This window comes from Lissotriton helveticus, chromosome 6, assembly GCF_964261635.1.
Source record: "Lissotriton helveticus chromosome 6, aLisHel1.1, whole genome shotgun sequence".
Classification (NCBI taxonomy): Eukaryota; Metazoa; Chordata; class Amphibia; order Caudata; family Salamandridae; genus Lissotriton; species Lissotriton helveticus.
In genome coordinates, this window is record NC_136067.1 from 1,912,543,645 (window position 1) to 1,912,571,173 (window position 27,529).

A 27,529-nucleotide genomic window follows, 5' to 3' on the forward strand; every position below is an offset into this window, starting at 1 on the left:
GTCGGCCTGAACTTGTGACTTCTATGATGTCTTGCATGACACGATAACTGTGAGTGGCACTGTTCTTTTAGGCACTATACTTACCTTAAATCTTTTAATTTGAATACCTCCAATTCTACTGATTTGATTTTTATCATTTTGGTGTCAAATCATTTATTACATTTAACTCTATTTTTCTAAATTGGAGTGAGGTTATTGTGTTGTGTTTTCACTTATTACTGTTTAAGTGCTGCATAAATACTTTATGCATTGCCTCTAAGTTAACCCTAACTGCTTTTGTGCCAAGCTACCAGAGGGTTAAGCACAAGTTAATTTAATGACTTTTTGTGTTTCACCCAGACAAGGATTGTGGCTGTGGCTTGAGAAGGGTTTCCCCACCCCTCAACCAACCACCCAATTTCTCACAGACACAGGGTTGGATTGGGATAAAAAATAGGCCTGGGCACGCTAACAAAAAGTGGCCCACATTTGCGGATGTTTTCTAAATTTCACTTAGATTTTTAAAAAATGCATTCATACTGCTGAACCACACATGAATGCAAGTGAGACCACATCTGCTCAGGCCCCCTGTCCCCACAAAATCTGCATATATTAATGGGCCAGTCCAGCAAGAGAAAGGAAAGGCACCTCTGCCCATTTGCCTCTAGAAAGGCCACTCAGGCACCCACTGGGCCGCTGGCAGCATCCAAACGGCACAGACAGCTCCCAGGCTGCCCACAAAACGGCCCACAGCTGGTACTCAGATGCCGGCCCCTCGGCCATTGCCCGAGTGCCAGCCTTAGCAATCGACGCTGGTCAGATATTAAGAAAATAGTGCTGGGGTCCCACCAGCGACAGCCAAGAGCTTCACAGTGACAGAGACAAAAACAATTCTAATAGTGTGATGCTGATGTGATAAATATGCTCTAGTGGTTACAGAGCTACACTCTATTATGCCCTTCGATTTGCCAGATTTTGTTTCCGAATCAGCATTCTTTAACAAAACAACTCTCGAATGGCATTCATGTACAGTTCATGCTGTTCCAAAGGGTTGTATGATATTACAACGCGGGCTTTTACCCCGCGTGCCATTACGACCCTGTTTTCACAACGCAAGTCGTTACAACGACTTGCGCTGTAAGTGCTGGATAGTGGAATAGTTAAATTTTCTATTCCAACTCCAGCCCACGTTACAGTAGGGAAGGTGTTGGAATAGAAAATTAAACTATTCCTTTTCCAACAGCTTCTCCAGCGCAAATCGTTGAAACGACTTGCGTTGTAAAAGCAGCGTCGTAATGGCAGCGCGTGGTAATGCCCGCATTGTGATGGCTGCTCACCGCTCCGGAGACATACAATCTTTTCAAAGTTGGGAAACTAATGGCATTTCACAGGTTTGACAGAATGGAGGTGCACCAGTCAACAGATGTAGAAAACATATTTTATTACAATACAAAACAGGGAAATATTTGGCTCTTTCTGGGATTCAACAAGCTCTAAGGCTGCTGTATTACATGCAGCGTAAAACAAATATCACATTTTTATGGAATAAAAATAAATATCTACTTTCATAATATTCTACTATGTTATACATGATCAGCCTTAATGGCTCTGCAGTTGCAGAACCAATAAATGATAACCAAAATAGATTACAGAGTTAACAAGTTACCAACCAGCAGCAACAGAATGCCTAGACCACAAATACCTAATATATTAGTTCCAGGGCATTCGACAAAAACCTAAAATATACAATACTGCCATTGTGTGCATTTTCCATTAGCAAATCTACAGTGCGCGATGCAAAATGTTTGAAGCAGACAATGTCTAATTCTGAGATTTGTAGCGACATTTAACAATTCAAATTTGCAAAAAATTTCGTTTTAGTTGTGTGCAATTTTATCTAAGCAGGATCCTTATGCATTTGTCCCTACAGTCTGTGTGGTCAGAAAAAGGGACATTTGTGAGCTATACAAAATAGGCATTGGTAAATAGTAACACTTAGAACCGCTATATATTGTACATGTGTATTTTTACTTCGACTAACATGTTCTAGACAGTCACTAGTTTGTAGCACTTCATCGCAACAACTTGTAACAGTGCAGCAAAGTACAATCCCATTAACACAAAACTTCTCTAGGCACAATGGGACATTGCCACTAGTACAGCATACAATCCTTACAGTTATCGGTGGTACTCTGTTTGAGGTAAACAGTATTTAACAAGCATCAGGTACACACTATCATATCACAGTGCTTTCATATCATAAGACAAGTCCTTCAAATAAATTATATTAAACATAACAAATATAGGAGAATGTAAACACTGTTGGTTTTCGGTGACAATCTTGGTGTGTGATGGAGCTGCGAACAAAGTGGAGATCACTGCTTCTAGCTGGTACTGTGACGTGGTGTGTCCAATCATCTCTCTGATCAGTCCTTTAACCTCCAATTCACTATCTTAGATACCAGCAGGGTTTTATTGAACTCCTTACAAGGCCAGATCTGCTGTCCAGAAAAAGCTGCAGAAGACTGCGTAGGTCTTTGATGTCCTTCCTGGGAGTAGACCCAGCATGTGTGGCCCTTTGAAAAAGAAATGGCAACATTAACTCTGTGAAATTATGTAGGTTACTTCAATAATTAAATATATTCTGGATTTATCTAAAGTAAAACCAGCAGGCTAAGTATGCATATCTCTAAATTTTGATATTGTCCAGTTTTTTAGAAATGTTTCTGCAAAATCAATATCAGAGTTTTAGCACCCAGCTATTAAAAGATGATTGCAATAATTGAGCCTTTGGTGCACAAAGATTTGCAATGATTTGCCTAGTACTACATGCTGTGATGCAATCTTAGAGCAGAAATCAGGCTCCTTAATGGGAGTGCAGGACCTGAAGATTGTTCCTCCACACATCTCTTGAAGAGCTCTGGACTAGAGTAGAAAGTATAGTACAATTGAACTGGCTTCATTGCTTATATTGGAATGCTCCAAAATCAATGAGGAAACAGATCATAAGACATCAACGATTTTAAAGATTGTGTCTTAAGACCCAGTTTAGTGAAAAACTGTTTAGGGAAGTACTAGTTACAGACAACAATGGCACTCTTTGAGCACTAAGAAGTGGATTTATCCATTATCCATGATCGCAGGAGGCAATGAGAGAGAGACTACTCATTACAGCGCAAAGTTCTACAATTCAAGAGGGACCAAGGGTGGATTGAAATCAGAAAGACGTGAATGCACCAGTAAGGCTTGTGTAATAACATTCTTCTGAGGTGCTGCTATTCCTGCAATGAAGAGCACTCAAGGCTTTTACATGAGAGTTGGCTGATGTACCAAACCAACTGTAATCTGAGACTGTACAACAAATTGTGGGAACAACTGTACATTTAGATTGAAGATTTAATGTTTGTAACTACAATTAATCACAAATGAATACATTTCAGATTGTATTAAAATTGAAAGGATATTTGTTCTATTTTTTTCAAAACCAGGACTAAGATTGGCGTCTACTCTTTAAGAGCAGAGTTAAGTAAGTTTTGGAGGTAGGGTAACTAAGAGGTGATTATTAATACCTTTGTTTCTCTGCAGCTACCACCATGATAGTTGGAGTCTCTCGATGATAGCAGTTGTATGAATTCAATAATATCTAGATACTTAACCCCTTCCACGCTCATGACGAGCTGGGCTCGTCATGAGGTAGCCTCCTCGCACGCTCATGACGAGCCCAGCTCGTCACGTAACATGCGATTTAAAAAAACTCAGCGTACGGGCGGAATTCCGCCCGCACGCATGCGGTTAAAAATGTAGACTACATGAACGATAAGAGGCTTCCCAAACTTTGCATCCATTTTGACACCAGGAATAACAGGGCATCAAAGGAAATTGTCCCGTGTAGTTTAATGTTCCATGCTTCAGGGTGCTTTCAATTTTTAAGTAATTTTATTCACTTTTCACAAGCATTACAATGAATCATAGTGAAAACTTTGATAAACGGGCTGAACCCATTTGTCAGCATCCCCAAGCAGTAATACACCTGATGAGCTGGGAGAGAAGGTGGTTTACTTGTTATCACACCAGTTTGTTCCATGGACTTCCTAGAATCTGGAAGTTCAAGCAAAGACAGGAGGAGTGCACCATCAATGAAGAGTGGCTTTGGAACTGACCAGTAACTATTTAAATGCCACTCTTTGTTAGATAAAGAACATTTTTAGCTGTGGCCAAGAAAGACTATGCATAAGGTTTTATGGGTCAATGAACATTGTCAATAATGGACAACTGAGAAAATGATGAAGGGAGAGTACGTCGAAATGTATCAGGAAAGCATTTATTACAAAAAAATGTTTTTTTAATTATTAATTGCCAGCTGGTGTTAAATAGTTGCATGGGGGAGCGTCACTGGTGAAATTAGGGCCGGCCAGAAGAATTGATAGAGTATTGGCCAAAGGACTCAATATGTTACACTGGCAAGGTTATAAACAATGGTTTCACTAGTCAATTGAGCAAAAAAAGCTATTCATATTCTTGGCACTGTGCGATAGAAAAGTATGCACTTTAGCAGCTTGTAGTGACTGTTACCTGTGCCATCGGTTGCAGCGGTTTGTGAAGGCGTTCCACTTGAAAATTCTATCTCCATATCTTTAATTCTCCAGATTGTCATATTCATTCGTAGAAGTCTTTGTGCAACGTACATGCTCATGAAATGCCTTAGGACACGCAAAATAAATTACGAAATACGCCTCAAATAAATAAAGCTACTTTCTTCTCCAGTCGACAGTGTAGAATTGCTGTGAAAACAGGTAAGTCTGGAATATTAGGGCCTGCATGGCAGGGCTGCATCACTGCCTTGTGTCCAATCACCGGCCAATATTCTGTGTGAGGTAAATATCCAAAATAGCCTACGGTCATCCAAATTCTGCAAGAGTCGTCCATGATCATCCTTTAGGAGTAGAGTGTGAGCATCATCCACTGCAAAGAAGAAGATCAAACTGGTTGATTGAAGCACATGAAAGAAGAAGCTGACCAAAGATATAAATATTGTGTGCAATTCTATGGTAGTGGATGCTTGGGAAAGCAAAGAGTTAATAGCAAGCGCAACAAATACAAGTAATTTAGGTATGCGCTGCACTGTGCGTTCTCCCATGAAATGGTGTCACCATGGACCATTTGTATGAGAATGAATGAGCGAGACACATGTCCATGGCAGGAAGAAATATAGAGAAATAAGAAGGGAATGAGGATGGAAGGGGTGATAAGAAGGAAAGTGAATATATGACGTTATCCCGCATACCATCACTCTGCATTTTTCACAACGCAAATGAAATTGATCCGCATTACCATTACCCGCAAACTTTTACTCCCCATATAACTTTACCACGTATGCCTTTACAACGCAAATGCATGCGTGGTGAAGGCATACACTGTGTAAAAGTGCTATGATATGATATGGGTAAAAGGTAAAGAGGGGAGGGTAAGAATGATGAGAGGCAGGAGGAAGAAAGGAAAAGAGGCAAGACGTAAAGAGAGAAGGAAGGGAGACAGGCTGGGAAGTAAGAAGAATAAAATGAAGGTGGCAAAGTATGAATAAAGCAAGGGATGAGAAGGAAGGAGAACAGACAGAAAGGGAAGAAATAAAGTAAAATTGGCGAAAAATTAAAAAGTGGGGAACGAAATTGAGAGTGGGTGGGGTGAAATAAGGCAAGAGTGTGAAGAGGATGGGACCAATCGATGGAGGACAGAGAAAGTCCGGTATACAGACAGATAAACAGATAAACAGATAGACAGATAGATAGACAGATAGATAGACAGATAGATAGACAGATAGATAGACAGATAGATAGATAGATAGATAGACAGATAGATAGACAGATAGATAGACAGATAGATAGACAGATAGATAGATAGATAGACAGATAGATAGATAGATAGATAGATAGATAGATAGATAGATAGATAGATAGATAGATAGATAGATAGATAGATAGATAGATAGATAGATAGATAGATAGATAGATAGATAGATAGATAGATAGATAGATAGATAGATAGATAGATAGATAGATAGATAGATAGATGACAGACACCATTACTTTGTAACGCAGTTTTCAAATTCATTTCCATAATATTTTCAAAATCAGCACTTTAGATCTAAAGGAATTGCTCCCCAGTCCAGACTTTAATTTGCTACCGGTAGATGCAGTGAATCTGTGCTTTTATTGTCAGGGGACGTATGCTGAATTGCTCTCTCCAAGCAAGGCTGAAAATCTGTTTTCCAAGAGCTCTACATATTGCTGCATATTCCCCCTGGACCCCAGTGCTGGCGGATGGCTTTATGTCAGCAGTTATTTATATAGCAATAAAGAAATGTAGCTTACCTCAGACTCTTGAAGGTAAATCCCTTTTCCATCTCTACTTAAGTTGTGAAACACTTCTGAAAAGATTGAAAACAGTGAAGCGTTAGTGGATTTAGAAAGCAAAGCCCATGCAGACAGGTTATAATCCAAACATTGCATGCGTGTCAATCATATCCTCACTGCCAAAAAGCAAGTTCTCTCTATGTTCACTTTTGTTGTTCACAAATTGAGAAATGGAGGGAATTCCACTATAAAAAAGATAGGGTGTCAGACCTTCCCCTCCCCCTTGACTCCAGTCCCAGAAACCAATCCATCCCTCTGTGATACAGTGACCCTGACATACCATGCAACAGTGACCTTGACATCCCATGCTTGGAATGTTTGCGGCTCAACTGCCAATCAGATTCCAGAGAATGTGTTCTGTAAATCAAAATGGAGAACTCCATTCTTTGGAATCTGCTGCTACTTATGAGTCTTAAAAAAGGTTTACTTGCCTCATTACAAGGCAGGAGTGCCTCCTCCAGGCCTGCCGCTCCAGCCTCTGTTGGCCTTCATCTCCCACCCATTCTACTCTGGCAGGGAAGAGAGGGTGCCGGGCCGGAGTTCGTGGGATTGATGCAAGATATAAACCCCGGTACTGCCTCTGTGAAGATGACCGCATGCACCTCCCCCCTAGAAAAAGAACATTACATCTACTGGTAAGTTGATATCTTTTTATAGGGGGGTGCAATGGGCATTGGCATTCAGCGCTTGTTATCTGCGGTCACTTGATCTTGGACCCATGGACTCTTTCTTTTAAAGTGGTAAGTTTCAAAAGGAAGGGTGATAATAGGGAGGCCACAGAAGAAAATGGAACATACATTTAACTGTGCCTTTGTTGTGTAGTACTCATGAATTCTATGTGCAAGGGAGAAATACTCCAAGAGTATTGCTAGAGGTACCTCACACCTACTCATACACCAATCTTTGTGTATAGGGCCCAGCATAGAGAGCCGAAGAGAATCTATAATGTGGGTCCCTTTACCAAACTTCTCTACATGCATCAAAGTAAGTTAAACCCCTACTTCCAAAGAACCTCTTTTATGGTGACACCCCTTAAAAAGTGAGCATGGGATGGATTCAAAGTACGGACCCTAATACGCCAACAAAGTGAAGCAGAAAGCTTAGTTTACTCGTAGAAGAAGAATGCTAAGCATAAGGGACAGAGGTCAATTTATTCCTGAAAAGTGCTTGAGATCTTAGAGCTAGTGTTTTAGCAATCCTATCTGCCTAGAATGGAGCAATAATTATTAATATTATATGCTAAGATTATCTCTGGTTGGAGTGAAGTGTCCACTTCACTCCAACCATCTGCAATCCAGACACTTTTGGTAGATGAGTTGCGATAATATTTAGAGATCTAATGGGAATCGTGAATGCAAGCAATCACGATCCAATATCTGGTGTAAAAGCTGAGCTTTTTTTCATGAAAATGAGCTATTATATTTTTCCCTATATCAAAGGCAGCATTGCGGCATAGGACTTCACTTCAAATTAAAAATAGGCATTTTTTTATCCCTTGCACAATTTGCAAAACAGGCACCTGTATTTTTTTTCTAAATACAATCCAAGAAAATATTTTTTTTTTAATTTGGTTCAATATCTTAACTCAAGACCATTGAAGAACCCACCGGTGAAGTCTGCCAGTGGTGCAGGAGTTTGCTTTAGATATCGATAACAGATATGTAGGTGAGTTAATCAATGGTGTTAAATACAAGCCTATTGTTATATATGTACTGCTGATCTACAATGCCAAGTCTTTACTTTGATAGTTAGATATTTTGCAAAAGTAAAGTTTTTTCCTTACCTCCATTGATCTCCAGCCGCAGCATGAAGCAGACAAAATTCTCAAAGGTCAGTTTTAGAGAGGAATCGCCGTATCTTGTAGCCATCAAATTAGAGAACCGATTGCTAAGTTTTATTCCTTGTGACAAAACAGAAAAGGTGAATTTATTGATAGTGCACTAGGAAATAAAATGATGATAATAATAATAATAATAATAATAATAATAATAATAACTTTTCATATAGTGTACAGCATAAAGAGAAGCTTGTCTTAGTGCTTTAACACAGCTGTCATTACCACCTAACTTAACAGTACTGATTTTAGCAACCTTGAAAGAATGAAAGGCTGAGTCAGGAGTACCACGATTTGAGCATATACCTAACAGCTCTGCTCGCTGATTTTAGGCCCACCCAAAAGAATCGCGCTGACAGACTGAAGAAACAATCTATATAGCACCTTTGCAAGTACAACAGTTTTCATGATTCTGAGAATTCCAGAATGAGTTATTTGTTTTGACCCCGCATGGTTTTCTGAACAGTAAACAAACTCAACTAAAGAAAAGGAGTTGGTACTCCATACTTGCACCATTTTTTAACTTTATCCTCATTCTCTCTGCCATTTGATAGTTCTATTTTCCAACACTTTTACCAGGGCTGATGGGTGCCCTTTAGACCTATTTACAGAGTATTTAAAACGAAGACACATGTCAATCCTATGGCTGAAAATTATAATCAACTATTTGCCTCTGTTTCTCTGTCTCTGCTCTCACAGATTTTTAGAATTTGCAGCAGTATACAAGGTGACCCAGACTTTTTACTAGACCCATCTCACCATCTTTTCAGACAGTTATTCAACAAGCCATATCCTATACACAATGAGCCGGTACTGTATTCTAGCTGCAACGCGGCCATTATTTGGAATAATCTATTCAGAGTTCAATCGAGACCTGATCGAGCAGCCAAGTTTCTTTGAAGTATTTATATTGCCATTAGAATATTTGCAACATTTTTGTTTTACTCAATATTACAAATCAGGAAATATAAATTTGGTAACTACCTTTTGTCTCTGCAATAGCCTGCAGGTCTTTCAAGTTAATGTGTCCAGATTTGTTGACATCTCTTTTCTGAAACATTTCCTGTAATTAGAAAGACATTTAAAGGTTAGTACTTCACACACAGTGTATCTTGCATGGCCATAGATCAGGCACTAATTCAATAAGACCCGTTTCATTTGTGTCTTAAAATTTGAATACTAAGTAGTGGTAATGTTTGTGGATTGGATACAATGGTCAGCCGGATGTATGACAGTGCAACGCGTGGTATTACCACGCATACCGTTACAACGCGTTTTTCACAACGCAAGTCGTTACAACGCAGTTGTTGCGCTGTAGGGGTGCTGGACTTAGAATAGTTAAATTTACTATTCCAACACCAGCCTACGTACAGGAGGGAAGGTGTTGGAATAGTAAATCTACTATTCCTTGTCCTTGAGCGCCCTCCAGCGCAAGTCGTGGTTACGACTTGCGTTGTAAAAGACGTGTCGTAACTGTAGTGCGGGGTAACATCCGCGTTGTAAAGGATGTTCCCCTCAAAAACAAGGCTGAAAATGACATTTGGGTCTGACTTTTTAGATTTGCAATACAGTCTTTGAATTATTAAGATTTTTAGAAACTCAACAAACTAAATTTGAACATATAATGATGCATTGTAGAATGATATGTGATTGCAGCCATTTCACTAATCACAAAGCCATTTTTGAGAGAAATGCACATATTTCTGCTTGAGTTAGTGGGCTTCTCCTCACCACCCTTATTTTCAATCCAATTTTTCCTCTCAGGTAATCAATTGACTTGATAACATGAGTACCAGGTGACATTGATTATTTGTGAGGAGTATTTTTTCCATAGGGGTGGTATTACATCCCTACTGCCCATATTAGTGGCTGTTGTTCTGGTAATAATGTCAGTGCGGTTTAAACAGACCACCCTAGACCCTCCATCCTTAATCAACTAGCCATAAAATGAAACCTACATACCTGATAGGTAATCAACCGCTTCCACAGACTCCGGAATTCTTGCAAACTTAAGGTGCCAGACGTATCAAGCTAAGCAATTAGTTAAGAAAGATACAGCAGCAACAACAGCTGAATTCTTTATCGGCAGAATTAATAAACTATAAAGTGAGAATGAATGTTGCTTCTTGGTATTGAAGTAGTTTTTCAACATAAATTTGCTTTATGTATTGCTGATTGCTGAAAATTGTTTAAATATGTAAATACTCAAATGGTTGATTGTCAGAATGTTGATAACAAATGCATTATCTATTATAAATATCATGGCTTAAATATCTTTTGCAAAAATATTGATCCATTAAATATAGATTTTCTATTTATTAACTCTCAGGGGCAATAATTTTGTAAACAATATTTAGGACATAATAATTTTGTGAGATGGTATTTAGGCCACGATATTTTGGCAATATACTTATTCAGATCATTTCAGAAATGTATTCCACATATAATGAAAGGATACATCCAGTTGTGCCATGATTACTTTGCAACCATCCAGGCTAAATTTCACAGCAGTCTGTCTTGAATCTGGGGGAACAAAAAAGATTATTAAATGCTATGGTTCCATATGTCTCCTTACATCTAACTAATTGCCTTTCTTAACATAAATATTAAACAATATTATGCAGTTTGAATTTCTGTGTGCACCTTTGCTCTAACACTCTGTATTAAAAATTATACTTTCAGTTCAGAGCACACTAAGCAAGACAAGCAGGCCATCATTAAGATGAAAAATCTAGGAAACCTAACTATTGTGTCACTATCATAATAATTTCTAAGATGTAATCCATTTGCTGGTAAAAGTATCATACTTCTTGTGGCTCACTCAGGGCACTCTGCCTCCTTGTATTTGTCTATTCTTTTATTGAATACATTTTATTAGAAATAAATATAACCAAAAGTGCAAACCTCCCATTAATTATTAAAATGTGAATAACCATGTAACTTTGTCTATACTGAAATAATAAATGAAATCATAATGTCCAATTGTGAATTTGGCAGATAGGGTGCTCTGACACAAATATTGAAGATTAGCCTGTCCGTCAAACCCTCAGTCTATCCGGTCGGGCAGACCATCTGGTTTTCGATGGTGCTGCCTCCACAGGATCAGCCATCTAAAACCTACATTGACAGCCTAACAGAGTAGGGGCTATTGGTGTTAAAACATTCATCTCTTTGCCATATTTAGGGCAAATGGTCAGACATTCTTTTATTTCTGGCACTAACACTACATTCACTATACGGTCTGTGTATGAATATACACTGTTCATCAATTGAATAATAATTCCAACTTTAAGTCCCAGATGCAAATATGAGACTTGGAAAACTCAAAAGTAGTGTTTTATATTGAATTTTAAGTATAGCTTGTAATGCATTCTGCATTACATCTTTTTAGGAGTAATCCACTGTTGCCTCTTGTTTCTGCAAGTATTATATTATGGCCTTTGTGCAATAAAGGTAGCTGGAGTGTAAAGTAAGTTTAAAAAACAACCTGTGTATAAACATTTGTGATTTTCGGCTACTTCACAATATGTGAATATTACTATCTTTATTGTGCTACCCTAGCTAGAAAGCACAGAGATCCATGCAAGGGAGTAATGAATGGCTTATAATGGTGCATGGAAACAGTACGAAAAACGTGATCTTAGGATACTCACTTGACCAGTTCTTTTTGTTCAGGAGGGTCTGTAGTTGTCCAATGTTGATTTCTGGATGCTAAATGAAGGGGAAAAAAATAATATATTTAAAAAAAATTGTAATGAAACACTCTGGTTTGTATTTGCTACTTCTTGCTACTGCCACCCTAAAACAAACTCCTAAGACATACATTTAGCTTTAATAAAATTGTAGAAAATGAAATTTCAAGTTGTTTATATGCGGGACAGTTCTTAGTTTTACATGTGTCCTTGATTTTTTATTTATAGTTGGGCACAAAAGATGTAGTAAAAAGTAGTGATGGCTTTATCTAATTGAGGACTCTGCTGTCTCTCTCCTTTTCACATAATTGAAAAATAATTAGAACATTGGAAATTTGAGTGCTCCATTGAAAACAGTGGAGTGCTCCAGGCTTCTAATGGCCAGTAGAAGCCTGGAGCGTCAACATTCCAATGTTTAACAAAGGCCTCATGGGACCTGAGGGGATTTCAACCCCCTCGGGCTATGTGAGGTCTTCGTTTTTACAAATTAGAACCATTTGCCATCTAGGAGGGGAATGTTCTAATAGCCTTAGAGCCCCCGTATCGGTCTCTACCGGCCATTAAAGGCCCGCTCTCATGATAAAGGCTCTGCCCTTCGGGCTCGGGCCTTTAACACTGGAGGGGGCCATTAATGGCCGGTAGAGCCTGCTACGGCAGGCTCTACACTAGAATGGTCTCACATCCCTCTTAAAGGTAGAAAATGATTATTGGACCACATAGACAATATGCAGGCAAATCTCATTGCCCCAGCTCAGTATCCATTAGTATGAGGATTATAATGCAGCAGCATTGAGGATTAATGTTACTCTAGAAAAAGCATTGCAGTAAATTTGAGTCTTCTAACCTATATCGGAGTTGTTCAATATTGTATCAATCTATTAACAGTGTAGTATTACCACAAAAAAGGCAACTAAAAGCATCACTTACATTCTGGAAGAAATCTACAATGTAATGTTCCCAAATCTTCTCATCCTGTTTGTCAAAAATTTCCTTCATGGAAAGAAAAGATGGACATTAGCTCATGGGTGGGAACAACATGTGTGATCATTAAATGCAACTGTAATGTTCTCCAGTTTTCAAAGCAACAAAGCACAGATTGGCAATACAGGTTATAGATTATAGAATTAGCTAATAGATACAATTTCTTCAATTCGACCTAATTCTACAGCATTGTGTTCTCCTCATTGACATTCACAACTTGTTGGGACATACATTCAATTCATGAGGATTGAGGGAAAGCTTACCTTTTGACACAGAATCTGGTCTCCATGCGCGCTGAAAAGAATAAACAAAATGTTACACCTCTTCACCGTGAACCCTTTACAATTTGTAATAAAAGTTTAGATCACATATGTGTTTATTCAGTTCATCATTTTAATTATATATTTTGTTCTCTTTCTGAATAGAAATTCAACAGAGAAAGAAATGCATGAGGACACGCTGTACCTTTGTTCTTCTAATCATTGCAGGAGATGTGCTACATTCTTGGAGTATGTAGTATTTTTGTTTCCACCTTAGCAAATATGCCTTAATACCTAATTTTAAAATGTTTGGACTAAAGGCTCCTTCCCTTTCTCAATTAGCCATCTACCTATCATTGTGACCCAGGAAAAAACAATTAGCCATTTAGGGATTACTGGACAGTGGGAAGAAGAAGAAGAAGAAGAAGAAGAAGAAGAAGAAGAAGAAGAAGAAGAAGAAGAACAAGAAGAAGAACAAGAACAAGAACAAGAACAAGAAGAACAAGAACAAGAACAAGAACAAGAACAAGAAGAAGAAGAAGAAGAAGAAGAAGAATCTGTTACATGGTATTCTACAGAAATACAACCTCCTACCCTTGTTCTGGAAAGTGTCATGTGCCTGTTACACTGGGTCTTCCCTCATTTGGATGAGAAACACCACTATGCAAATGAGGGATTCTTTATTTGCCAGAATAGTCTGTATTGAATGAGTCTCCTTCTATAATGGAGAGCTGTGAGGTGTGCACAGAAACCACAACAAACAGGAGTTATACCATGGGTTTTGAGCAATGTACACATTTCGGAGAGAAGACCTATAGGTGATGGGATATGGTAAATGTGACACGAGCAATGTATTACAAAAGACTGAAGTGTCAAGGAAGGAGGAAATAGGGCCTTACTAGAGTGTGTGCTTCCGCGAGAAGACGCGCAAGATGAACTCGCACTCCTGGTCCGGGTCAGCAGTAGATGGAACAATAACGTAGTCACCCGGCGTCAGACGGAAATCCTGGGTCACTTCACGCTCATTTATGAAGACACACTTCATGTTGACTGGAGACTGTGTGTCAAAGAACTTCTTAGGGAGCTTTGATTTTTCATGTTGGTACTGAAAGTGGGGGAGAAAGGAAGAAAAAAAGAGATAGAAACATAAACATTTAAGGCAGCCAAATCTTCCCAGCCTGATACACATTAATATGCCTGAACTTTCGATACAGTCCTTACAGGCATTTGCGTCATGACTCAAGCTGTAAACGTAAGCTGAATGAATACTTATGTACACTTTTTACCACATGAAGAAAGGTTGTTTGCAAGAAAAATATCAGTCTCTGGCGCCATTGCTCCTTTTCCTTGCAGCTTCTAGGAATACTAGCTTCTCTAACGTTGCTATAGATTATGCAGTGTCAGTCGATATTAAGATGTGTTCTTCTCCACAGCCACATTGATATCCTTCAGTTCTAATTACAGTCGGTGTTCATTAAGACTGTTGGTCCTTGAGATGACCTCCCGGGTAACCCAAGCGCACTAATTCATTGTGTGATACATTGAAACAGCGTATGGTTTTTGCACCTCAGCTGCAACCTAAACTAATTACTACGAATATATAGGATAGAGGTAAAGTTGAAGATGCACTCAGGTCACACTCTGCAAATTTCCCAACAGAGTCTAACGAGCATCCTGTGTCTTAATACAGCATTGGTGGTACATCTCAATGCTATTCAATTACTGCTGCAATGCGCGTTATTGATTTTGACATTATTGGAGGTGCTTTGCAGAACCAGCTAGTTTTGTATCAATCAGTCAGTAGATTTGTAGAGCACTTCTTGTCACCCGTGAGGGTATTCAGGCGCTGGCCTTTGTGTGGGAAATGGGTGGACATTTTACATTAAAGGACATCTTTTCACTGTCTGGCCATGGTTGAAACCCTGAACTCTATGATGAAAGTATTTGAACATATGGATGTCTTCATCCACATTATACGCTAACGCACTATGCATTCAAATCATTTATTGTGCAACACTCAGAATTTTTCTGTTACTTCTGCCTTTCAAAGTCCTGCATTTTAAAAATTCATGAACACTTTAATCCTCTGAAATGGACATAAGAATTCTTTCTGCATCGTTAGCTATTCACTTCGATGCATGCCAATTTAATCGTCATTTACGCCTTGTCAATCTCCTCGTCACTGTCTTTAATTAACGAGGTGAGGCATTACCTCAAAGAATAAGGGTCATGATGAGGAAGACCTGAACCCAATATACGAGCGGTGATCGTAAAGACGCCACGTTTGCAGTCCGGGAAAGACAGCCATGTGTAATCAATAGCCACGTGCATAAAACTACCCGGCTGCGTGAAAGGACTACTTTTCCGAAATATATCGTTTTCACTATCGTACCAATACAGTACAGACAATCACTTGGAGGCATCAAAACATACACGCCCCATGGGAAGTGTGCAAGGAATTTGAGGATAATATGACAACTTAATCAGCCTTAAAGAACCCGAATTGAAATTGAAGTTCTCATATATTGAGGACTGTGGTAGTCTGCGAACATTAGAAGGCGACTACAACAGGGATACTACGAACCACGTAGATTTCTTCTTGCAACATAACCGCATTAGTGTGATACAATTTTGTGGAGAAAACATATAGAGACTGTCCTGAAGAAGGAAGCCATTATCAACCTAAGCTTCCGAAACGCGTCGACGCATTTACATCAAGTCATATTCGGTGTTGTCAACAAATAATTTGGCTAAAGGAATATTATTCCCCCCATTGTTGTCAAACGAGGGCCCGAAATGACATAACTAAGACAGATAGCAGTGTCTTTTTCGATAAACTTTCTCCATACCCACATTAGGTGGTTTTATTTGTGTATTACATGTTTTTAACCTGCCATACATATAAATTCATATTTTTTTTATCTTAAAATAAATTGTATATTTTTATAAATAGTCTGTTTTTGTTTCCTTCTGGTGAGTGTTTTCCTAGCCAACAAAATGCAAGATGAATGAGTGTTGTGGACCAAGTAGGCCGTTTTGAGTCCTGGTTTAGGAGCAGGAAATAATACTTCCCATAGGGAAAACATTTTGCTTTACTTTACAGTATATTGGTGCTCCATTTCCCTACGGGTTATTACGAGCCCCTCTCTTTCACTTATACTCATGATGAGGAAGACCTGAACTTTATGTAGAGTAATGAAGATTACCAGTAAGTAATTGGCCTTTTATTGCGCAAGATGTTGTCAAGGATTATACCTTATTTACTGAGGTTTGACGTGGTTTGTGTAATGACTTTTAAAGTGGTAGGAATGAGGGGACATTTTGCATTTGTTTAGTCCATCAAGGTTTTTGAGATAAGCAATAATTAAATTATGTAATTCAGAATAAAAGAAGAGAATGAATTTCATAAATGATCTCTTAAAACTCCAAATGGGTCACAATAAAGTAGGAGATTGTAATGCCACTCTCGATATCAATCAAGTTTCAGTTACAATCACACATTTTTTGTCATACTACCAGGCACAATAATACTGCAGGTCTCGGGCACCAGAAACATCCAGATGGAAACACTCACCTCATGTGGAACCTACAGAAAAAAATAAAAATACATGTGTTAAACAGTGAACTTTGAAGAACAACATAAAAACAGCACTTTCGTTTCTACAAAATCTTATACCACATTTACGAACCCTAAAAAACAAAAAATACGAAAACCTTGTTTTTTTGAAAATAGAAAGATATTTCATAATTTCAATCGTCAAATATTGCTGTAGTGTTATTAGATTGTTCGACTAAGCAATATTTATTTGCATATCAAAATATTCAGATTAGCTATTGCAGGTATTACGGTGATCCAGGGCTGAACATGGTAACTGTTAAGGAATATTTTTAAAAACTAGGAAGCAGCATTACGTCCGGTACCCATAACCATAATTAGAGGAGCCAACTGATCTAAGAAGGCACTTTACCCTTGTTGCATGCACTTTAGCCCTAATGCTGTTTTAATTATGTGCTCAGATTTTTTATGTATATATTTAAATGTCCCACCCACCTTGAACACAGAGAATCCAATGTACAGCGGAGGCGACTGGTTGCGGTGCTTGTGGGTTTGTTTCTGAAGGAGAGACACCAGAACATTGCAGGTATTCTTGAACTTTTCCATGGAATCGCCTGGCTTAATTTTTAGTCGGAATTGTGGATTCTTCGAAAATGTTTCTGAAAATAAGATAGCATAATTTAATAACGCAGAAGGACAGTTTGTGCAGTTCTAACCCTATCTCAAAGGTTGACTTTGACTTTGACAATAGTTCATGATGTTTGTTGTGAGGAGAATGATTTAGTGAAGGACTAATTGACATAAAAGTGGTCCAATATTATAATGGATGTTCTGAAAAACCACTTAGGAATAATGAGTCAAAATAATGAAGATGATTGTCCAGTATCCATAAATCTTACAGTCTGATTGCTCTGACTTTTAGGAAGTTCTAAGCAAAGTCTGGAACCCCGTTGACTTGTAACTCCTGCATTGCTGCTGGCAATAGCATGAATCTGGCCCTTCCAGGGACCCATAGCCGCGGAATTGTAAGACTTGTTAAACTCGATCTATGGTCAGGGCATGTCACCTTTATGTAGCTTGACTCAAAGCCATGCAACTCTGTCCCTAGCAGGCACGTAACAATAAGTACCTCTGAAGCTCATCCGTCCTCCCGCCGACTCTCCGGAGACCCAGCTGCCGGTCTGCATGGAGAGCGTCCACTTCTTGCCGTTCTCTAAGCTCATCAGATCCGGAGTCAACTTGCAAATGACCAACTCTACAAAATGAGTCTTGAAGTCTTCCAGTGACATCCTGTGAGGAACACCAAAATAGGACAATGTCAGAGGTCTGTGTCATCTGATTACAGTTGCAGAAGTCACTACAGGGCAAAAAGATCTCATATCTCAATTTGCGGATAATGTAATTGTTTCGATGTTCTGTACGCTCAATAAATAAATGAGTATCAATCACTTATAAACACAACTACAGCGTACCATTGCTACACTCCACAGCTGCACTGCACTCCTACAGAATGCAATTTGGAAGAGTTGAGGTGCTTTCTGGATGCCATATTGAGACAACATAAATAGTGATTTTGCAGAGGGACGACTGTAAGAAATTTTGGAAAACAAATGTTGTTTGTAACTAAAATAGGATGTGTTGTATTAACCTCTTCGCTGCGGCGGCTATTCGGCCGCAGCACTAAGGGAGCTGGGGGGCCGCGCGGCACGCCCATGCTGGTGATGGAACCGCTCCGTCACCAGCCTCGGTTGAGCTGTGCTGATGACGGAGCGGTTCCGTCATGGCCCCGCCCGCTCAATGGAACGTGCCGCGCAGGCGTGAAATCAGCGCCACGCAGGCGCGAAATCAGCGCCGCGCAGGCGCGAAATCAGCGCCGCGTAGGCACGTCGGGCGGGCCATGACGGAACCGCTCCGTCATCAGCACAGCACCACCACGGCTGATGACGGAGCGGTTCTGTCATCAGCATGGAAAGAGTTAAAGGAGGAGTTGCGGCTGCACAACCCGCGCAAGTACACTGTGGGTGTAGATGTGAAGCAGCACCCGCCATGTTTTGAACAACAGTTTTAGCTACGACTCACTCACCAAAATTCGCCATCTTCTCTGGTTCGCCGCAGTAGAACCCTCTCCTTTAAACTCAGCTGATCCCATTTCGAGGAACTAGAAGGACAACATAAATATTGTAAAGCGATGCAGTTATCTGGAAAGGTACAAATTATTCATGAATATACAGTAGGTATTGATCAGCGTCATAGCTCTCTCCTTCTCTCTCTCTCTCTATATATATATAGCGGACAGGCTGGCTGAAAATAAAGCACTTTGATTCTGCACTGATTCCTGGGTCTGCTCTTCGTCATTGTTCAAGTCAGGAGCATTTTGTTGGTGACGACTTACTTCATATATATATATATATATATATATATATATATATATATATATATATATATATATATATATATATATATATATATATATATATATATATATATATATATATATAAGTATTAAATGTAAACCAACACACAAACACATGCTTGAGTGTACCCTTATACACTTACATGCATACACACACCAATGCCAGTTTTCGGCTGCTCTCACGCGGTTTTATCACCTGAGGAATTATTTCTCGCTGTACAAGAATCGTTTGACTGCTCTTCAGATTTCTACAATAAGGCTGGCGGGACACCAGGTTATGCTCCCCCTCACTTTGGCACATATGCTTAAAGCTGCTGGGTGCGTACCAAGCACCCTACATGAACACCCAGGACCTGTCTCCTAATAAGGAGTGATGCCCATGGATGGCAGTCTTCAGCCTGTCCTGTCAGTTTCATGGATACACAAGTGTGCGCTGGCATTGTATTCTGGGATATATATACACACACACCATGCGCTCTGTACTCACCAGTCACTCCAGTCTCCTTTCCATTCGATCTTGCCCCATGGATTCCGCAGCCGCACTAGAAGTTCTGACCCGCTTTTGCTGCTCACCTGTAAAATGTGACGCAGATAATGCATTAAAAAGGTAATACTTTTACCAGGGAAGCATCTACGAACTTTCCAATGAAACACAATGTATCTAGATACACGACATGAATTTGAAGCAGCTGTTCTTGTTCCGAGGTGCTCTTACATTTTTAACCCTTTCCTTGCTGCCGTCGGCCATCGGCCGTCGCGAGCACTACCTTGGTAGTGCTGTGCACGTCCGTTGGCCGACGCGGCCCTGCCGACATAATAGAACGCTCCACACTGCGGCAAAATTATCGCTGCGGTAAACGGGTTAACAGTCTATGTAGTTTGTTTCTGTTAAAGGGGAATTCATCAAATGATGTCATAATATATCTCAAAACCCCAGCTGACATCATCAAACAAAGAAACATTCTAGAATACCACTTGTTGGGGATTGTTAGAGAAGCAGGATTGGGAGAATACAACTGTTTTGTTCTGTAAACTGAATATCCCCTTTAAATGATGGTAAGCAACCTGTAACGTAAGTCCTCAGAAGAAGAGAGGCCCAGTGCTCCCCTACTCCTTTTAATAATAATAAGAATTGCTATTTGTAAGCTTGCGAACATATCATCCCCTCAATGGTTTCAAGGCACTGGGGGCCACTGGGGAGATTAAGTGAGCTATTGCCCAGAGTCACAGGATGCTGAGCTGCGCTGCCGCTGGCGATCGAGCCACGAGCCCTGCGCTCCGGAGTCAGACACTCTGGCCGCTGCGCCACACCTCTCCTGATTATTACTGTTTCCCCACCCCTCCTTTGATCTTTCTTAATATCTCCAATTAATACAATCTAAATTGCAAACTTTAAAGGTACTAAATCAATTTTTGTAATGTAGATGTTATTCTGTCATACAAAATGTGGGGGAATTTCTCCTATTCTTGAGGCTTGAAAAAGGGAATGTCAACCTTTGCAGGACCATTGACTGCCATTGGTGTGTTGTTACTAAGGCAGCAGGTGGTACAAATGATGTTTAAGATGTGTAACAAAACAAGGTAGGTGGGTTCGGTGGCCTTACCTTTCGGATGCCGGTGAGAGTGTACGCGTGGCCCGCCACCAGTCCATTCTCTAGAATCCTTTCTTCCTGGAGTGAGAGAGGGAAGGGTCATATGAAAAGCATGTCACCACATGCACAGAGCATTGACAGTCATCTGCATTGTTCTCTACACGTGTGGCCTAATCGCTCTTCAACATTACACAATGTGTGATATCACAACAGCTTTTGGGGGAGGATACATAAGCTTTGCCCAAGGGCCTCATGTCCATAAGATGAAGTAAGATAGCAGCTGCAAGGCGACACCAGCAGAGGGCAGCAGACAGCACCATGCTGGACTGAGGCAAAGGGATATTGTTGCCTGTATCAGCAATATTCCTTAACCCACTCCTAGTTTTGACACATCTGAACACCCTTGATTCACTTTAGATAGAACAGAAATGGCAGACATCTGCAGCCTCTGTCAGACACCCTCAAAGTGGCACTGTCTTTACAGTCTCAAATTATTCTATACATGTATTTGAAATTAATAAAGCTGATCGTGGGTGTATTTCACTGATATCCTGCTTACCCAGAACTCTTCCTTGTGTTTTGATCATTAGGTTAAACAAATTTCGATATACCTGCACATTGCTGCTTTTGGGTGAAACATAGCAACGCTATGACGCCTCCAAATCTTGACTTCTTCATGGCATTGATGCTATATTTTTATATTATATAGAAGGCTTTCTTTGGGCAAAACTAAAATCTGCCCTAGGGAGTTTTGTGCTGTTTTAGTGTTAGCCCGTATATACTGCGCTAGCGCGTCATTGTGCCATTTTAGATGAGGTAATAGCTCCGCCCACTGCACATGCAGTGAGCAGTCAGTAATTATAGGTGTGCCTGCTGAAAACAAAGAGCAGCGTGCTGGCATAATCGTTCCAGATGCCTGCGGCATTCATCATCTAATGTATCTTCGTAGGAAACGTGAGCATTGTCTTAAAGGCACAGAGGCCCATTACAAAATCTGTGCCAGGAATTTTTAGCCGTAGAGCAGATACAAGATGGCGTCCCTAAGCCAAAAAGAACTTGTAAGTGGAATCACAGGCACTTCAGATTTGGAGATATGTGTATACACTGCTACTCCTGGGAGGTAAATATGTGTCCGAAATACAGTGATATTTATAAACCACGTGAATACGTGCCTCATCCAGGTGGTTCCTTGGCACACATCATTGATTTTGGTAAATGTAAATGTACAACTATGAACTGTCCAATTACATCATAATAACATTTTGCCTCTGGGGTGCTCACCATCCAGTGAAATTCAAGCAGTCTGTCTAGCTTTTAATTTCAGGTTATTGCCACCACTAAGAGGTCCCCTGAGATCACCCCTGGGTGCAAGCTTCATGGGCACAAAGAAGACATGCCCTCTATACAACCCTTAATACTGCACAGACCTGCACTTTACCATCTATTACTTCTTAGGCTGGACTCGTGAACCCTCCGACTAGTGCAACCCAGTCAGGTGTCCATTCTATACATGACGCATATGCATCAGGAACCTTAGATTAAATATATTTCGATTGAGATTGTTCACATATTTGTTGGTTCTGAAACCCCAATGGGATCTTTGCATGTTGACCTCTTGGAGGGTTCAGTGGTGGATGCACTGATCAGGACAGTGGATACATCATTGCCATTGTCATGCCAGGCCAACCAGGTGTCGCTTACCCCTGAGAGCGTCTGGCAGCCCATGAGGGAGCCGCTGTAGGCCGCGCGGACCAGGATGTCCCACAGGCCGGGCGGGGAGTCTTCCAGCTTGATGGAGAGGTTGACGCCACCGGTGAAGTCCACCAAGGCTTCGGACACCTGGCCGATCTGCATGTCCTCATAGGAGCCGCAGACCCTGGGGAGAAAAGATGCAGGAAAAGAGTGTGAATAGAAGTGTGAACACAAGTAGGCATGTAAGACACAGGTACACACGCAAAGCACCCCACGGAACCATGCAGCAGAACATCAACATCTGGTGTTTCCCTAAAGCCATCTCTCCTCCTTAATGTCTCTGTTTCTCTTTCTATGGCCCTCTCTCTTTCATTTTCTGTATTTCTCACCTCTCAGTCCATATCCCTCTCAGTATCTCTTTTGCTCTATCACTCTTTCATTATATTTCTCGATCCTCTCTCATCTTGTCTCTGTCTTCCTCTTTCTCTCCATCTGCCTCTCTCTCTTTCTTGTTCTTTCTGTCTTTCTATTGCTCTCTCTTACACATTTTCCCTCCCTCCCTTTCCCTTTTAGTTGCTCTACAGTTCAAACTTTCTCATTTTCTCTCCAGTTCTCTTTTTCTGACACTCTCTATTTCTCTTTCACTCACGCTAACTTGGTCTGCCTCGTTTTGCTTATCTTTCCTTCACTCTTTATTTTTTCTATCTGTTATTGTCATTTGCTCATTCCTGGGAAGACACATTCCTTAATTCCAGAATCCAAAAACATAAAAAAAGCAAAACTACTTTTGAGATACCCACTGTCCTAGGTAATTTTTTCACCGCTGCTATGTGACTGCTCATGTCTAAATCCCATACATTTCTTCTGACCAGTCGGTCATCTGTAGACACTGGGGTGTACTTACTTGGCGTAGGCTTTCTCGAGGAGTGCTCCCCAAAACAAGTTCTTGTGAATGGAAGAAACGAAGATCAGCCTCCCGTCCTCGGTGACCGGTAGTTGGTCGTCGACCACCACATCCACCCACTCTCCAAACCGCCAGAACTGGGAAACGACAACACAGAAGGGAGAAAGAAACAGGTCAGAACTGTGTATCCGCCTGGCATAGTCTGACGCAGAGCTCATAGCAGTATGCTATTCATGAATCTGATTGGCTGTAAGCATCAACCAATCACGACTAGTATATATTTTTTATATTAGAGGTACCAAATAAGTCGTAGGATGAGGGGCTTAGGAATCATGTTTTGCTGGTCCGAGGTAATAGATTGTAATCACATGACCCCCGATGACGCAGTCAGAATGTGGTGCTTGTCTGACAAGTAGGTCTGTCCGCTCCCTAAAATGATGTTGTGCTGCCTCCTGTTTCTGGACGTCATCCTCAGGTTAACAGAGTGGAAGTAATTAACCTATCTCGAAGGAGGCAGGAGTGAGGTGTTCCTAGTGGCCCTAGAGAAGTGCAGCTGGACTTGGCAGTGAATATAGGGGCATATTATCAAGGGGGTTTATCTCCGCTTTTTGGCTTTAAAAGCCAAGAAAGCGGAGATAAAATTATCTCCCTATTACCAAGCTGTCGCTAACACCAGTTAGCGACAGCTAATAGGAGATAGCGACCATCTTGGGCCCCGCTTTGCATGTCAGTGATATTTATCACTAATGACATGCAAAGTGGGCGTGCCAAGATGTTAGCAACTGGAAACAGTCGCTAACATCGCTATCTCCTATTACCAACTTTTGGAGATATTCGCGCTAAGCGCGAATATCTCCAAAAGCTAACACCTGCCCTGAGCAGTTCTTAGCCATGTTATCCAATGGGAGGTGGATAACATGGCTAAGAGCATTTGCTCGATAATGCATGAATATCGCTGACTTTTCAGCGATATTCATGCATTGCGGGAGTTTTTTATCGCATTTGCGATAAACCTTGCTAATAGCAAGGTTTATCTGCGATAAAAATCGCCGATGTGCGGCGATAATTTTTGTCTCTAAACAAGTTAGAGACAAAAATTATCGCTAGTTGTTGGTAATATACCCCATAGTACATTACTGTGATTTACAATTCAAGTGCAACGTTTTGGTTTTGGAGTCAATTTTACCTTATAGCAGCATGGCCAAGTATACTGAACTGAGGGGGGGAGGGGGGCGTGAAGGGGGTGGAGTTCGGCTGCACAGAAATGCCACAGCATTAGAAGCCAAAAGGGCCAGGAAATCAGGTTCTAAAACTGCAGGGTTTCATCAAAGAGTGGACTGAGCTTCATGGACCACAGGAAACACAGGGCTCTTGTCTGTTCGGATCTGGAGAAATGTTAGCGTAACACTGTTCTAGTCCGGCTCAGCTAGTGCTGCAAACCCTTCTGGCAACTGACTAATCAGGAAATGACGCCATCGAGGCGGCATGTCAGAATATCACAGTCAGAAAAATCACCTGACATCTAAATATCGTGTACAAAAATATCGTCCCATTGGGTGTAGATGTTCTATTATTATCTCGAATGGAACCATATTTTTGTAGTATTTAGGACACTATACTTATGTCAGACGATCTTCTTGTTGTGATGTTCTGTTGCTAAACACACCCTTCAGGATTAAGGCTCTTACCTGAAACTCTTAGGGAAACTGTGCGGAATTATTTCCCTGCCTATTCCACACTTTCCAAGAATTCATGTAAGGGTCTAAGGGTCTTTTCAAATGGGTTTAGGGGAAGCCATTATACCGGGGCATCGCTGCCAATGATCACCATGGCATGGAGAAAGAAACATTCTTTTTTGGGCTCTCTTTGGTACCCTAGTGCATCAGGAACTCAGTAACATTCAGAGCCTAGACTATCCATCAACACGTCTGTTCATCACTCTCCAAAGACACTCACCCGGAAGTGGAAGATGCCAGCATAGTTTTTGTCGAAGCTTTGATTCTGAGGCACAACGTTGGCCAGGATGTCTTTGTGAAACGTCAGCGAGGCCAGAGCAGCCAAAAACCAGCAGTTTTCTGTGAAAGATAATGGTACAACAGCATTTAAACATTGATTTATGGTCAGGATTGACTTGCGATTAATGTCTTGTTATATTTCATTATGTTATATTATACTGTGGTGTTATGCTATGAACTGCATGCTGTGCTATGCTCTGTCATGTCATGGCATACTATGCTTTAAAACGGTGCAATGCCCTGCTATGTCAAGCTATGGTCTGCTGCTATGTCTTGTTACCTTATGTAGCGTTTTGCTATAAACTGTTTGCTGCTGCATTGAAATGGCTGCCTCGAGGGCCGAGCAGTCTGCAGGCAGCAGGTCTTGTGAAGGGAAGGGCAGCTGATAACCTACAGAAGTGTGGTGGGGCCTACGTTGTCCCTGAAAGAATGTACCATTCAATCTCCTGCCCTGCTGTCAGGGATCACACACTCTGGCTTTATAACAGCAAAATGTGTTTGTTCAAGATCACACCTACACCACCATATGGTTCTGCGCTGGCTTTAGGGGCACTGACTTCTGTGTAGCGAACATGTGTCCATTACTTGCCACACACCCAGTCACTCTGCATCTGTCCGGCCTGTCTATGCTTTTACATATTTACAGAAGGAACAAGTGTTGAGGCAAATGGGCACAAATTACGTAAACGTGGCTAGTGACTGTGTGTCTGCTGCCACTAGAAACCTGAAGCCGTGCCCTGTGAGACTTATGCAAGCAGGATATTATTTTTCAATTATTTCCTGTAAAATGGGAAAGTGAATGGGAAAGACAAGTGACTGCCAAGCACGAGAGCAAGGTTAATTGGTGCATGCTTCTGGGTGCAGTCACGGGCTCAGCCCAGGGCTCGGGCAGCTCTTAACTGCTGAGTGTTGCAATTTCCGCTGAGCTCTTAATTCACAAGCCGTGTGCTGGGGTCCCCGCCCCTACCGTCCTGCTAAGTGCCAGTTCATGGGCCTCTCAGAACTGCACACACATCACAGCCCTCGCGCAGCTGACGTACCTGAGAGCCCCTGGTGGAGGTCGAATCTGCTCGCGTTGGTGGCGTAGAACTGCGGGTTCTTCTCCAGCTCCTGAGGAAGGGAAACAGGGAGAGATGTGAGGTGGGAGGCAGGTGGAGTGGAATAAACAATGTCCTTGATTCACTCAATAGTTCACTTTCTGCTTTTAACGTGAATGGTGACTAAAAGCATTGTACATTTTTCGTCTTTCCAGGCAAACTGCTGAATGAGCCATGTGTTTTACAAAGACTGCTATTTCCCCATGCATAACTGCAGAGTGCACAACTACACACTGTGGAAACAGAGCCGGATATGCAAATGCACAATTTTGTAATGTTTCTTTCTTCAGCACAGGAAAAACATGTTTCCAATGGAGAAACCTCTTCCCCTGTGCCACAGTAAAACTCTGACAATTTCCAGAGTAGGAAAGGGCCGAATAGGAGTTTGTGAATGGCCACAAGCTTCCAAGGCAAACTGCACCTTCACCCCCCACTATGCATCCCTTGAATGGAGTTTACTACTGTGTAATTCTTTGCACTCATGCCAGAGAATAACATCGTAGTAAAAACCATTTATGTCTGACAGGTATCCTTTTCAGGTCTGCGTAGACACAGGTCTTGCTCTTTCGCCAGCGTCATGTTTTTAAAAAAAAATCATAATAAAAATGCATGCATATATATTCCACACAGAGACCCTCTTTATTTCCCAGTGCCATTCATGTTTTATTTCTGCCTTCCACAGTATAAAGCGTGAGGCAATGGGTCACATATGCCCAGCAGCATAAAAAGGAGAGCACTAATCACTTATTGTCCCTCGTAAACATAAGCTTGCCTGCATTCCATTGTGCCATGTTTGCGTTTTTCTACTTTTAAACTTTTCATTTCTATTGCATATGCTTGTAAAAAGAATACACAAATAGAACTATGGCATGCTTCTCAAAGCCAGACCTATTGGCTTTGCAAGTGCTTGTTTGTATAGCTTCCAGGTATAGATGAAGCCATTTACAACCATAATGGTGGGTTTACGCCCCTAAACTGGGGTGTGAATAAGGTCCACTTGTTTGCTCAGACCCTGTATTGACGACAGCTGTGATACAGCCAGTGCCAGCGCGGCACCGGCTCTCTGAGCGCAGCCATCAGTTGAGAGATGGATGTGGGGCACAG

The 27,529-nt window shown here is 40.9% G+C and overlaps 1 protein-coding gene across 1 annotated transcript in view; it reads right to left on the reverse strand.

Annotated features, from left to right (window-relative positions):
• Positions 1-1,412: 1,412 nt before the first annotated feature.
• Positions 1,413-27,529, reverse strand: part of CAPN14 (calpain 14) — a 30,303-nt gene continuing 4,186 nt past the window's right edge. The window contains exons 2-22 of the mRNA XM_078649863.1: positions 26,369-26,438; positions 25,270-25,388; positions 23,314-23,450; positions 22,419-22,593; positions 20,730-20,795; positions 19,613-19,698; positions 18,796-18,870; positions 17,842-18,002; positions 17,208-17,371; positions 16,731-16,742; positions 14,056-14,261; positions 13,160-13,190; positions 12,843-12,905; positions 11,877-11,934; positions 10,682-10,746; positions 10,186-10,254; positions 9,208-9,286; positions 8,173-8,289; positions 6,348-6,403; positions 4,552-4,941; positions 1,413-2,555 (exon numbers count right to left, since the gene is read on the reverse strand). Coding sequence (XP_078505989.1) covers positions 4,915-4,941; positions 6,348-6,403; positions 8,173-8,289; positions 9,208-9,286; positions 10,186-10,254; positions 10,682-10,746; positions 11,877-11,934; positions 12,843-12,905; positions 13,160-13,190; positions 14,056-14,261; positions 16,731-16,742; positions 17,208-17,371; positions 17,842-18,002; positions 18,796-18,870; positions 19,613-19,698; positions 20,730-20,795; positions 22,419-22,593; positions 23,314-23,450; positions 25,270-25,388; positions 26,369-26,438 — 1,836 coding nt within the window. The 3' untranslated portion in view covers positions 1,413-2,555; positions 4,552-4,914. The remainder of the gene's footprint in view (positions 2,556-4,551; positions 4,942-6,347; positions 6,404-8,172; positions 8,290-9,207; positions 9,287-10,185; positions 10,255-10,681; positions 10,747-11,876; positions 11,935-12,842; positions 12,906-13,159; positions 13,191-14,055; positions 14,262-16,730; positions 16,743-17,207; positions 17,372-17,841; positions 18,003-18,795; positions 18,871-19,612; positions 19,699-20,729; positions 20,796-22,418; positions 22,594-23,313; positions 23,451-25,269; positions 25,389-26,368; positions 26,439-27,529) is intronic.